The 15224-nt window shown below is 35.4% G+C and overlaps 1 protein-coding gene and 2 non-coding genes across 3 annotated transcripts; 1 reads left to right on the top strand and 2 right to left on the bottom strand.

Moving 5' to 3' along the window:
• Positions 1-3266: 3266 nt before the first annotated feature.
• On the bottom strand, positions 3267-3339 carry trnaa-agc. Its single transcript has one exon. It is a non-coding gene; the product is annotated as a tRNA-Ala (tRNA).
• Positions 3340-3644: 305 nt separating this feature from the next.
• Positions 3645-3732, bottom strand: trnay-gua. Its single transcript is given in 2 exon segments — positions 3645-3680; positions 3696-3732. It is a non-coding gene; the product is annotated as a tRNA-Tyr (tRNA).
• A 327-nt stretch (positions 3733-4059) lies between these two features.
• On the top strand, positions 4060-14444 carry LOC121313427 (ubiquitin-conjugating enzyme E2 variant 2-like). Its single transcript, XM_041245952.1, has 4 exons — positions 4060-4136; positions 5210-5358; positions 7972-8097; positions 11801-14444. Exons 1-4 carry the CDS (start codon positions 4121-4123, stop codon positions 11945-11947), a joined length of 438 nt encoding a protein of 145 aa, XP_041101886.1. The 5' UTR covers positions 4060-4120; the 3' UTR covers positions 11948-14444.
• Positions 14445-15224: the final 780 nt, after the last annotated feature.

Below are 15224 nucleotides of genomic sequence, written 5' to 3'. Positions count from 1 at the left end.
ATGGCAGGAAGAAAAATGTGCCCAACTGCTGAATGCCATGTGATTTGTGCTAACCTAATGTCGTCAATACAGATTGTTTTGCTTTTTTAAAAAGCCCAAAATGTGCTGTCCAACCAGAAACCTACCTGTAAAAAGGTAGTGCCACCATAAAATCTTATTATTTAGAATAACACAGTGAAAAAGAAACAGGGGGAAACCATCATACATTGTGTATACCCACTTTGCCATTCCTGATCTTAATTTAAGAAAGCACAAAGACATTAAGGGAGAAGAGATTTTTTTTTCTTTTACATAACACAGTGTGTAATTGATGTTTTGATAGAGGGTGAAAGTCCAAGTTAAAGTTAGACCAGCACAATCCATGTACTCTGACTGCACTCCACTCACTCATAGAAACAATACTGCTCCTTTCATAGTGGACCACAGTCACAAAGCACTTTACAAGATACGAGACTAGGGTGTGTGAATTATGCATCAGTTGCAGAGTCACTTACAAGAACGTCTCACCCGAAAGACGGAACACAAGGTTAAGTGAATTGCTCGAGATCACACAATGAGTCATTGACTGAGATGGTATTTGAACCGGGGACCTCCTGGTTAGAAGCCCGTTTCTTGCCTGTCTGATGATGACGGAGATCTGATTTGACTGCTGTCACAAAAAGCATATCAAAGGGAAGCTCAATTGAAGGTTGATAGACATTGTTCTTCAGACCCTTATGATTCACCCTGTATTTCAATAAAAGAAAATAATAATAATTCAGGCTTCAGCCAAAGCCAGTAGTTAACCCGACATACTTCTCAGTGGAGAGATCCCTCTTGTGGTTAAATAGTTATATAAGGGTTCAGTCACAGTAAGGAGATTAAAACTACTGTTCCAAATTCATTACTATAGAAAATATTCCGATTATCTACATGATTTCATTTTGCAGTAAAGTGCAACAATTTTTAAAGTGGGGGTGCTGAAAGCCATTGAACAAAACTATAACCCCTGTATATGATGGAAGCCATGCAAAGTCAGGGGGTGCTGCTGCACCCCTGCACCTCTAGTTCCAGCACCCTTGTCATTTTGTGTTTTTATATAAAGACACTGCAGAAGTGAACTTCCCAAAGGATTCAAACAGTAGCAAATTAACTGTTAGCAAGGCACAGAAACTGATAACTTTCTTAAACCGAGTATGATCTAATTAGATATTTATTTATTTTGTTGCTATACAATTCATCATTAGCTGTAACCTCGTTACACTATCATGGAGATTCAGGGATACCTTTTTAACTGATAGCCATGCTGCTAAAATACCATACTGATAACATTTGGATGCTGGGTTTATCTCCAGCAATGTCTTTATGTTCTCACACTCAGCTTCTGCACATGTGAAAAAATATGCCTTCTTTGCAGGAAATCTAAATGTACAAAGTTACCGTCTGATGCAGATTTAGGGCAGACTTTAGTGCAACATGTATTGCATTGAAGACAATGGGAACTACCAAGGAAATTAAGTGGATTAACTGTACCACCCTTGGGTAAAGGTGTTATTGCTCTACTCCTCCAACGAGCAGTTGATTGGAGAAACTCCTTTCTGATCACGAGCACTATCACGGCTTGTTCATCTCCTGACGCTGACAAGGAAATAAAGAAGGCAGTTTAATTTGGTGTGAACTAGTTTATTTAAATGTTTGCTTGTTATGAATAAAAGTGCAGGAAACCAGACACCTTCTGTAAGAGATACTGAGGTCATTGTAGTCAATGGAAAACTGAACATTTCTACCCGCATGTTTGTCAATTAACCTGTGAATCTCAATGTGTGGCATGCATAAGTGGTGCAATGATGACACCTTGTGGGTATACTTGGAAAGGCAAGGCATTTTCAGGTGCAGTCCCTCCTTGTCTCACTGTGGTTTAAGGTTACATGAGTAAATGTAGTACATGTATATTACTCTGAGATTATGTTATCCACTTATCTCCTTTTAATCACCTACAGTCATCTGATCTACCAACTGAACTATCAAAGGCACATCTAAGGTATTGTATTGTGCTTCAAGACTGACTTGGGTAGATGTAAGGATACGCGCAAAGTGATTTGCGTGTGCAAACCCCGACAATGTGTTCCCTAAATCGTGTTTAGCAGCCATAAAGTTTGATTTCAGCAGACTAAAAATTAGGCGTATGTAAAGAATGGTGCATTCAAATGAAGAAAAGAGAATGAAATTGGGTGGGATCTGGATAATATGTGGGTGCAAACATTATCTTGTGATGTAAGGATTTTGCCTTGCACTGAGGCAATTGCTGACCCTCCAAAAAAACATTGTAGAAGTGAGTAATTAAGAGCTGTATAAAATCACACACCTGCAGAGACCTGTCATTCGCTTCAGGGTGGCTGCTGTGGTTCACCTCCTGATGTGGCCACACTTGGTTCTTGTTGAGGAGAGGCAGGAACATGTTCTGAGGAGAAGGGCAAGATGAAGGAGACCCTGCATATTCAATCCCAGGGTCCCTTTGTTTGGAATGCTAGAGGATGCGGTGCTAAAGCGTTACCGTCTCACTCCACTGTTCATCCTTTACCTCATAGCTGAACTGAGGGATGAGCTAGACCCCAGCGTCAATCGAGGGACCGCTCTGAACTACTTATATCCTCTGGTTCCTTTCAGACAGGCCACAGTTGTAATGTCTGGAGGGATAGCTCAATCCACCTTTTCAGTGCTAGGCAAATATTTGGATGTCATGCTAAAAAGGGCAGGCCAATACAAATAATTTCCTTAGGATTCTAGCATAACTGATGTTGGCTGAGGCTTTTACAACAACTATGTTTCATGCTGAGTGACCTCAGCCATAAGGACTCTCAGTTCCTCAGAAAACTTTTATTTCCTTTTGCTGCCTTTCCCCTGATTTTTTATTTTTCCCCGGCTCCACAAATGTCATACAGCGACTACTGCTCTCTACTCTAACTGCAAGTGCTGCCATTAAACAGAACGACGTGCTTATTGAAACTCATTATCATAATTGGTGATCATTGTTTTTGCGTGTTGAGTAAATTTACATTTCATAGCTTTCATAGAGTGCAATGCAATAAGGATTTTGCATCTGCAATTTTTGCACTTTGCCTGTACTGTACAATACTTACATCTACCCCCGAGTAACTACACTTAGTTATTATTATTAGGCATGGGTGCTTTTCGGCGTTATCATGCTGAAAGTTTAGTTTTAAGACACAAATTGTTCATTGTTTTTTTTTTCCCTCTTATAATTCTAAAGTTTGAAAAATTGTATTTGGAGAATGCGGGCATCGATCCCGCTACCTCTCGCATGCTAAGCGAGCGCTCTACCATTTGAGCTAATTCCCCTTTCTAAAGATGCAGTAATACATGTTGTTATCCACATTAGATCTCAAAATTGCGAAAGGGAAATTGCAAATCTGAAATGACAAACGTATTGACTCAATAATAATAATAACTATTAAACAGCGTTTCACACTAGTGTAGCTTTGGCATGTTTACAAACGCTAAAACGAATAAAATACCCGGTTGCTAACGTAAACTGAAAGTATAACACACTACAACGAATTTGGTAGTAAAATAAGTTTAGCAGAAAATATGTTGTATTTATATTTATATTTATAATAATTAAAAAAAAAAAAAAAAAAAAAAAGTCCTTCGAGCCGGATTTGAACCAGCGACCTAAGGATATCAATGGATTTCCACTACAGTCCTCCGCTCTACCAACTGAGCTATCGAAGGCACACAATATGCACTGAAGATAATGTAGCTACAATGTTATGTGTAACGCAAGTGGAATTTAAAAACAAACGTGCGTTTATTCACTGTTCTTATTTATAAAATGGGTCTTACTATATAACATGTTATATTCCGTAATTACTGCACTGTTTGCAATGTAACTAATGAACAACACAGGCTTCAAACACGCTTTTTTAATGCAGTATTACATTACGAGCAATTCGTTATTATATTTATTGATAAAACGATCCCATTATCTCTCGCATGGTCCCCGAGACACTCTCCTCTCAAGAAATTGAGGAAAGCAGCGTGGCTTCGTCGCAGTGGTGACGCGTTGCCCACGTGACCATGATGTCAGGGGTTTGTGTCGTTCTGGATTCGGCTGGACAAGATGGCGGCCTCCACAGGTTTGAGTTATTTCTGAGTTATTTAAAGAAAAAAAAAAAGCAAACTATTTTTCTTTTCTTTTTTTTGCAGGTTCGACACATGATGTTTAAGCTGCATTTTCTCATTTTATTACGTGTTTCTGCTATAAAATCGAAGAAGAAAAGTCTTTCAATGCACGGTCACTCATCAGGCTGTGAATGAAACCGTGACAGAATCGTATTAAGGAAAGGGTCCAAATGAAATAAGATACGAGTAGACGCTAGAAGTACAAGTCAAAAACTAATTTATTTTATGGTTCCAACTGTTTATTTTTGCTCATAAGACGAGTCTGCTTGTACACCAGTGCGGTGATCGTTTTGTTCAGGAAGTACATTTTTTACTCGGGCCTGGCAATTCAGTCAGACAAGAAAAAAAAAAAAAAAAAAAAAAAAAAAAAACTACGTAATGGCAAAATACAAAATAATCTCAATTATAAGTCTAATACGTTTAATATTTGTGTATTATGTGGCATTTACAAATACCGTATATATTTATACACAACAACAGGCATTACTACAAAATATACGTGTACAGTTTTTATTAAAACGTAACTACCATCTGAAATAGTTTTGCCATTTTGCCTGCGACAGTATTTAAAATCGTAATCGCATCCATCAAAATTGGATTTGATAATAGTATACTTGTCAGGTGTGGGTGTGGTTGCTGTGAAGATGATAGGTAATTATTAAGTACAGGTCTGCACGTCACACTGCATTCCAGACAAATAATATTTGCATTTTGAGTTGTCGGTTGTTGGGTTTGTAATAAGAGGTAATGGAAACCTTTTAGTGTCGTGCTTTTTCAAACTCTATAACACTAACAGTACTACTATATAATATAGTATTAATAATATATAAATGACAATAATACTTCACAATTGTGATAACGTTTACAGTTACATAATCTAATTAGCACTTTGAACATTTATTTAACTTGTTTTTAGCTGTTTCCAACAATTATGTGTTTTAGTAATACTTCAATAAACTAAGGCTCCAGTTACAGTATTGATGCATGTTTTCAGTCTGCATTATAGGAACTTTTTTTCTTTCTGCAGGAATTAAAGTACCTCGTAATTTCCGCTTGTTGGAAGAGCTTGAAGAAGGACAGAAAGGAGTGGGTGATGGTACTGTCAGTTGGGGCCTTGAAGACGATGAAGATATGACACTTACCAGATGGACAGGAATGATCATTGGACCACCAAGGGTAAGCGCAGACACAACCTGCCCTGTAAGGCAGCATTTTTAAGCAGGTAATGTAATCCATGCAATGAAGTAAAATCCAGACAGTCAAGTAACGTCTGCTGAACTTTTTGGACATTACTTGCCACTGCCACAGACCATATTATGATGATGTTCTTGAAATCCAGGAACAATGCAAAATCCAAAATAGGTGTGAAAATGCAAGTTGATTATTATTTCCAGTTTGTTAGGTATAGTGCCATACTTAAGAGCAATTTGAGAGGAACTACATTGTGTTACATGGATTATACACTGCAGCACATGTCTAGAAAATAATTGGAATAATATTGCATTATAAATACAGTGCTACCCCATTGTAATGCAGTTGTTGGGGTCCATAATTAGGAGACCATGTTATCTGTGTTTCACCTTAATGCTTTCATGCCCCTGCCTCCCTGTTGACGTTCCTGCAGAAGCCAAGCAAATAAAGCAAAGTCCAAGTCATTGTCTTTAGCGCAGCGCTTTTTTTTTTTTTTTTCCTAAAGCAGCTCTTGGAGCCAATCTTATCAAGAAAACCTCTTAGTTTTTTTTGGTCTTTTAGCCATCCCCGCAATGTAGATTCTACAACATTTCATTTTTTACTGCAATGCTTTGTACTGTATATCAGGAACACCTAGAAGAATTGATGCTGTTTTGAAGGCAAAGGGTGGTACACCAAATATTGATTTGTTGTAGATTTTTCTTTTGTTCACTCACTTTGCATTTTGTTAATTGATAAATATAATCTATTAACATGTCTATTTTTGAAAGCATTCTTACTTTACAGCATTTTTTCACACCTGCCTAAAACTTTTGCACAGTACTGTATTTTTGATAATGCATACAAGTTTAGCAAACATTTTAAACGTTTCATAATTTTAAAATGGAACACTGTCCAACTTGGTAATGGTGGTCTTTAGAATGAGTGACATGGTACAGCTCATTTGCTCACCAACTGAAGGTATGTTACCAACCATTTGCTGATTACTGGGGTTCAAGGACTAGTGTCTGGCCACCAAACTGGCTCCATTAGAGCATTTGCTAAGTTTAAGTGTGATAACAGCAGTCCAAGTAATTCATATGCTGTTTGGACTGAATTGGCAGCATTGCTATTTGCTGGACGACAAATGCCGTCATGGCTCCACAAACATGCATGTCTGATCTGGAAGCTCCCCGGGAGATGTGCTGATATTAGAAAACATATCTGGTCAGCATTTTCTCTCTGCACATTCTAAAGGTTTGTTTGGATTTTTACTCGCCATGCAGTATATAGTCCCAAAAGGAACACAGCAAATCAAGTAAAATGTAAGTAATAATGCAAAATCTTAAAAACAAAAGGGTAATGTACTTCTACTTTGTTACTATCCACCCCTGTTATCGGCTGTTGGCAATATCAAGAAAGAGCGCGAAGTACCGTGACAGAGATATTAAGAAAGCAGAACCAGGGAGGCAGTTATGAAAGAAGCCATTAGTTGCAGGTTACTTTACTGTTTTGTTTTGTAAATTTCTTTTTTCTAAAAAAGGCTTTGCGTGGAGATGGCTTATAGCAAACCGCATAGCAACACAGTTTTCTTTTTTGTTTTTTAATATGTCATAGTGGATTGTGCAAAAATGAATTCCAACTGTCAGAGCTAATATGTTATAATGTTCTAAACTTAACACTTCGGAATATGCATCCACAGCAGGGGAAGATAATAAGAGAACTAGTATGTGTTCACTAGATTGAAACTGTAACCAATTCATTTATAAACCACTGAGTTCTGATGGCCCAATAGACTGTTGAGTTGTGTTACGTAGCCTCTCTCAACTCTGCTTGTTTGCACCCTTACACAGCAGACCCAGAACTTGTAGTTTCAGCACTTTCATTAAACACAAAACAAAAACCTAAGTTCCACATGGAGTGCTAAACTATTATTTTTTCTGTTCTAAGTATATCGGGCAGCTAAACCATTTACTGATTGCAAAAACACCTCTTAAACGTTAAATCACACACTACGGTTCACACAGCCTTTTGCCTTCGCAGACTTTCCTTTGTTCCAAACTCACTTTAGTCTCTCCTTAATGAAACTTCAAGTGCTTTTTTATACTATATGACTGTTCCCAATTAACACCAGTTATCTCATTTGGGAACAGCCACAGGGATAGGAATTAACCCTGTCCCTGCCAACCACCACCACAATTGCTAAAATAGTCTTGGATTAAACAGACCCAGTTTGTCCTATCTTGTTGCACTTTTAATCACCATTTAGGTTGTATAAAGGTCTGTTTAATGGGACATTTTCAGAGGAACTATATAATGTAACTCTTTATTGTCCTTTTGCAATATGTCAGTATTGTCCTACATAAAATACTTGTATCCAGACCCAACTAAGTTATTGCCACAAATAGGTTTTTTTTTAATGTATATTGAGGTATTTGTCACTGTACTTTTGATTTCAATACAAAACCATAATCTACATGACTGCAGTGCAGCTTAAAATTCAGTATGGCAAGTTACTTTGTCAAATAATTATTTTCTTTTTTCTTTAATAAGTTGTGTGATAAATCAGTTGAAATATTATTCACTATTAACTAACATGTTGTCTCTCTTTTTTTCTAGACTAACTATGAAAACAGAATATACAGTCTCAAAGTAGAGTGTGGACCTAAATATCCAGAAATAGCACCAACTATTAGATTTGTAACAAAAATTAGTATGAATGGAATAAATAATTCCAATGGAATGGTAAGTATTTTTATTTATTTGCTTTTTTTTTTTTAATCTTCAGTGGTACTTAAATAGTCAGCTTGACAGAGGTGCTCACTAAGAAAAGGCTGAGATCTGTATGTTTGATAGGGGTGCACTGATTTTTTTGGTAGGCTGATTCTAAAGAAAATCTGCAGATACTGATTCTGATAATAAATTGAATTTAACAAAACATCTGTAAGTTACATGTCAAGTTCCATATTCACAGTATAAATTGTATTGTTATATAATCTTATATGCCTTCAAATTTAAGACACTGCCCAAATTCCCCACCTCATTTTGAGAAAAAAGTAAACCTCAAGAAAAGATGAATTTTCAAAGATGCAACCTTAAGTAAGCATATAAGAGCCAGTTGTACAGAGGAATACTCAATTTTGTACAATGAAATGCTACAAACACATCTATTAGGCATATTGGTAAAGCATGAATTACTATTGCATTATAAATAGATTTGCAATGCCGGAAATAAGATCCCTCTGGCAAAGATAAATGAGTGGTATAGTGAACAGAAATTAGTAGTATGCAAATATAATACGATCGAACTATAGCTTCAGCAGAAATGGGGGGAAAAATCAATAAATATTATATAATACTTTGCAGGGACAAAATACATTAAGAAAAGAAATAGAAGAAATAACTAACAAATTGAATTCACTGGGACACTAAGCAACAGGAACTTGACATTAATGAGGATTATAAAAAAGAAAGCAGCAGAAAATAAAAAACAAACAGGAGAAACCGAATGGGATGTGTTAAACATAGCACAGACCCTGAGCACAGGAAAAGCAAATTCATACAATACTAGTGCGACTGAATCAGTAGTACACAACAAGCATCAATATCAAAGCTGAACATTAATTTCAATAAAAAAACACTTTTTTAATCAAAACACATATTGTAGCCTACTTCACTAAAGTGAAAACTGGCTTCTGTTATTTTTAAATACCACTGCTTCAGATTATACTACTGCTTAATAACAGGAACAACATTTTATTTAGGGTTGGTGTTGAACTTAAATGTGTTCATGCCTGCCTGTACCCCTACCGCCACGCAGGGACACTGCCTGCTAACTTCCCCTATGCAAAAAATATATAAGAACAATAACAGCAGCCTGGCGCTCTCTTGCCTTTTTCTTTTTCTTCAGTGAATACATTTATTTAATAGAGACTAAAAACAAACCAAGTTAACAACTATCTAGCCTAAATAGAATTCCTTTTTTTGGGGCAATCTTTTCTGTTGCCTTCACAATGCTCAGAATGTTAGAACTAGATATTACTACAGTGCAGACCATGGGTCAAACCAGTGTTTGTGTAGGGTGCGATGTATCTTTTTTTATTTTTTATTTATATCAATATCGGGCTTCTGAAGGCCTTTACACTTTCTATTTCATTTTAAAATGTTTACATGCCAAACCATTACAAAACCTAGAATAATAGTGCGTTTACACAGAGCAAAAAAAGTGGATGGGCAATATACATATTATCCCTCTGCCCTACGGGTTATGTGCCTGTGTGTATAGGCATATTGCTTTTTTTTTGTCTTGCATTTTCCTTTTAGTTTATTTTTCTGCACATACTATTCCTTTACATATGATGTAGAATACATTATTATAAAATCTAACACTAGTATGTACAATACTTTTTCAAATAAACGTATGATTTTGAATGTGCGCTTCTTAAGAACTGTATTATTGTCATTGCTTGCGCAACGGCACCTCTTTCTTTACAAATTAAGCACTGGTTTCAGTTGTCTGTGCACTACCTAATTTAACTACTGAGAAAAGATTTCAATTTGTGTTTAATTAAAGAACTCTGCATTGATTTGTTTATATTCCATTATTAATGTGAAGTTTAAAATAAATCACCTTTTAAAATATAAAAGAACCATACACACCAGAAGCAACACAGATCTAATAATTAATAATTGCTTAGGGCTGCAACAAAGGGTACATTTTGACCTTCGAAGGTTCAGAATACATTACCAAAGGAAGGTTCAAACCTTCGATGGTACTAATTTGCATCATTTATGGTGACGTCGCTATAGCTACTTGTTTATATTGGATGGAAAATCCTATTATTTTATTTTCACATGTAGTTTAAAAATGTTATATAGAACAGTAATCATGTTTTTATAATTTAAATAAAAACGCATTATTTACACGTAATTGGTGCTGCTTACTATATATACAGTGAGCTTGCATTTCAGCAGCACCAACTGCAGCAGACTTAGGAAAAAGAGTGCCTTATTTAACAGTCACCGTTCCAAGCAGGTTATCAGTCAGTCACATTTTACTACTACTAAAAATGTTAATAATAATAATAATAATAATAATAATAATAATAATAATAATAATAATAATATGAAGTTATGCTTGTCAAGTGACCCTGGAGATTGCATGTGCCTCCATAATACAACTACAGATGCTTGCACAGTTTGAATTCAACTTTTGGTAGTCTGGGCATTTCACAAAAAAAAATCCCAAGCAGCAGAGGGGTTTTGAGACATTTCTTTCAAAACAGCTTATGCTATACGATGCTTTGCTGTCGAGCTGGCGAATGAAGAAATTAAAGGTTTGTCTCTGGATAACACGAGCTGGAGGAGGGAGGGCCAGATGGTGCTCAGTTTTCAAAATTAAAGTGATTAAACTTAGCATATATTTTGTATATTTCAGATGTATTCTACCATAGCAGTTCTCTTACACTGTCTTGTACACTAGGTACTCTAGTACATATTTTACTAAAGCAATACAACTGCTATAGGTACCCCCCATGTTTTGGCATAATATACCCTGCCTCATACACAGCAGCGGCAACATATATAGTTGCTACAATACGTATAACGATTTGGTAGTGGATTTTAATACAAAACTTTTGTTTAATTAATATCCATCATACAAATCAAAAGATCGCATTTTGCATGTGGGTGACATTTAATTTGTGATTGATAGTATTCACCCATTGTCAAAGGGTTTGACATCTGATGAACCTTTGAAGGTTTAAAACAGTCTTCAAATTCCTGGCTAGCGAACAAACTTGTTTTAACAAAACAAAGCACAACTCCTTCAACCTTGCAGATTACTAATATGCAAATTAGTTGACATGCAATTGTTATGCTCAGAAGTTTCCATTAACTGAAAGCGAGAGCTATGAGAATCCTAATTTAATTTCAGCATACGTTTAATGTAAATAATATATAAAATGTTGAAGTGTAGTTTTTTTTTTTGTTTTGTTTTTTTTAAATTGTGCTTGCGTTTATTCAATGGGATCAATCATATAACCTGAATGGAGAAACAGATTTGCCAGTTTACAATTACAGCTGATTAGAAACTAGATGCAAGTTTACTTTATACCATGGCTGTTTTCAGGCATTTTTCTTATTGTCCCACATTTTAATAAAAAGCAGGGCATTTTTAGTATGATTGCAGATTATTAACAATAACAATGATTCCCAGCTCCATCTGACCCTGGAGCATAGGTTTTTGCCAGTGGGTTTGTCTGCCGCTGCCAAGGTTAATTCACAGGGTTGGATTAGTATGTTTTCTCATTGAGGTGATGGTACGTTTGATTAAATTGGCAGTCTAATTTCTAACGTAGCCAAGAAAAGAAAACAAGCATTTTGACTTCAATGTTTGTTTCACATTGAATTGTGTTGTTTTTTTTTTTTTGTTTGTTTTTTATTACAGGTGGATTCACGTAGCATACCAGTTCTTGCTAAATGGCAAAACTCCTATAGCATTAAAGTTGTACTTCAAGAGCTAAGGCGCCTAATGATGTCCAAAGAGAATATGAAGCTTCCGCAGCCACCTGAAGGACAGGCCTACAGCAGTTAATTATAATAGATTGTTATAACCCTCTGTCTTAAAATGTTATTCTCCTAAAATGTCATGTCAATTTTCACAGTGCTTACCATCAACACATAAAGAATTTAATCAGCAGGTGCAAGAGTGAGACATTTGTAATGGTAAAATAAAATATTTGCCCATTATGTGAGTCATAGCTTAAAATAAAAAAATTAGAACGGCACAATTTTATTATTTTTCTTTAAGGCACTGTTTGTGGAACATAAACTTAAAGGTATGTTATATGTGAAAACTTAAAAGTTGAGCTTTTACTAGGAGGGAAGAAAAACATGAGATGAAAGTTCAAGTCATAGCAGAACTGTCGTGTGTGTGTGTGTGTGTGTGTGTGTGTGTGTGTGTGTGTGTGTGTTACAATTACTGGTAAGAAACAGAAATAGGATGTGTATATATAATTGCATGCTTAAAAAAAACATCTAAATAAAAGCTGCAAAATTAAAAATTAGTAAAATCTAGCAGATGCACTGAAATATGTTGCTGATTTTGTTAATGAATATTGTGGGTGTAGACTACTAGTAGTGTCGCAGTGTTTTAAGGGTTTTTTTGATACCTGTATTCATGAAAAACAATTGATTTCTGTAAAGCAGCTTTTGTGTGACATGTAATAGACATTGCAAATATTTGTTTAGAGTTATTAAAACTTGCATTTAACTTGTTGTGACAAACAAATAAGACAATAGGTGTATGGAAATGTAATTTTTCTGAGAAGTATGGACTTCCTTTTTGACACTTCTCATTTAGGTTCAGAGCATTCCTTTTTATACATTTCTGAAAAATACTTTGTTGTTATTGTAATGCATCCAGCATTACAATAAAAAGTTCAGCTGCATGCAATATTGTCATTGAGATGTACTGAAAATGTGGAAGTTGAACCTGCAATTGCCACGTTTCCCCCATTACTGTATAGTGACTCCTAGAGATCAAACATTTAAATGCAATAGTCTGGCTCTTGTAAGATTCTAATGATACACGTTTTATGTTTGTGCCGTTAGGTTTTTTTTTTTTTTTCCCTCGCTCATTTTTATTTTTAATGTTGTGTATTGTAACGAAAATAAAGTTAATTCTGACATGAAAAATGTGTCAAGAAATTGAAAATAAAATTACAATTTAAGGATTGTTATCACATAAAGTGAAAATGGGCATGGGTTAATTCATGTGTTTGTATTTTACTGTCATCCACAAGGAGATCTGTGTGGTAACTGAATTTATAAAATATTACCGTTTTTTTTTTTTTGTTTGTTTGTTAGTTTTTTTGTTCGTTTTTTTTTCCCATGCAGTTGCCCTGATTTTGGGCAGTACAGGAATACTGGCATTTACTTTAGGGTGTTTCCTATAGAGAATCTGTGGGTTTGCTAGAATGTGTCATCTACAATTCCTAAATTGTGTTGTTGAAATTTAGGGTTAAATGGCACGTGATTTCTTTCTTTTTGCTGTGGCTTCTTAAAATTCCAGTCTTTATTTTTGTAAACATTGGCATTTTTGGTTAACTTGAACATCTGCTGCCTTGGATTTATTTTCCAGTTCAAAAAATGATGTGTTCAGTCAATAAATCTGTTAGTAAATCTAGGTGATGTTAAAAAAACAAAAAAAACAAACATAGGAGGCTGCATGCATATCTCACTTTTAGCGAAGGTTATATCCTGCCTAAAGTGGGCTTGCCTGATTTAGATGAGAATGTAAAAAGTTAACAAGAATTTTTTCCAACTGCTATAATTGAGGGGCAGAGTGGCCTGCCTTTCTCTGTCCCGACATTTGATTTGCAAATCTATTTGGCTAAATCTTGGGAACCCCTTTGCTCTTGTGAATTAAACCTTGCTATCATGTTGTACTGTACATACAACAGGTGAAAGAGAAATGTCGTAAATTTTGACAAGAAAGCACATTTTGATGTTCATACTTGTCAGATTAATACTTGTACCAAAAATAATATAAACATGAAAAAAATAAAATGTAACAAAATAAAAGCCTCACGTTTTCCTCGTAGATATTCACCAAACCTGTCATGAACGTGAACACTAAACTAGGAAACTACATGGTGTGAGAGCCTCACACACAAACCAATTAAGCCTTTATGTTCTGTGCAGTGTGGGGTGCCTTTAAAACATTCTTCGCAGTTAAAATACATCATTCATTAAAGTACCTAATGTTATATAAATTCAGTGATATGAAAAACATTTACAAACAAATCGTAGGGAGGTCACACAAGTGTCAAGCTTGTTACTTATCCTAATTATAATGCGTTAAAAAAAAAAGCTTGCAGTTGGTGAATGTGGGCATCGATCCCGCTACCTCACATACGGGAGGGTCTATAACTTCAGTTATTTGCCCCTGCCAGTAATTGTTTAATTCTCTGCTTATCTGAAATTTTGTTATGTAATAGACCATGGAGGTTCTGTAAACTACTTATTGACATCATTTTTATAAATACAATTTATATAGTACTTTACAATACCTTACTCAGTTTTTTCATTGTGTAGTATTGGTGCACAATTTTGATTTATTTATTTAATACATGTATTAGTTTAGAACTTCATGAGTATGTAGTGTATAGGGGAATTAGCTCAAATGGTAGAGCGCTCGCTTAGCATGTGAGAGGTAGCGGGATCGATGCCTGCATTCTCCAGTGTTTTGCTTTGTGTCCCTTTTTTCTAAGGGGGGGAAAATAAAAACCTTCAAGGCTGGCTAGTGTTTTTCTTAAAAAAAATCACTCAATATATTAAGTAATTATGGTAGTTCAAATCTGGCTCAAAGGACGTTTAAAAAAAGACATTTAAATATGTTTGGGTTTTTTATTTTAAATCAACACATTTGGGACATGTACCTAGATATACCATTCTGTTATTCGTTTAAAAATAATAAACACTTGCGCCACCACGACTAAATGAAAGAAAAGCGGCTGTCATTCTTTGAACTTCTGAAGAGTCGGCAGCATGAAGGTGGGTGTAAATGGAGTCCTCAGACTCAAGAACCATCTGCAGTGAATATTTTATTCATGGTAAACATATACTTACAGTATAAATTACAGTAATACACAATTATAACTTATACCAAAAAAATAACAAGCACAATAGTGTGCGTTAGTCATGTGAAGATTATTTTAGTAATAAGAGCATTATGCATTAATTTAGCTTTTCAATGCGGAAGTCACTTGACTCCGCGCAAACCAATTGGATGTCCAGGAATTGTGACGGTGTCATTTTTTGTGCAGGATTCATAGCAGTCCTGCAAGACCTGTAATCATGGCTTCGTG

Source organism: Polyodon spathula, chromosome 3 (assembly GCF_017654505.1).
Source record: "Polyodon spathula isolate WHYD16114869_AA chromosome 3, ASM1765450v1, whole genome shotgun sequence".
In the NCBI taxonomy this organism is placed as follows: Eukaryota; Metazoa; Chordata; class Actinopteri; order Acipenseriformes; family Polyodontidae; genus Polyodon; species Polyodon spathula.
This window is presented reverse-complemented; position numbering and strand designations above follow the sequence as displayed.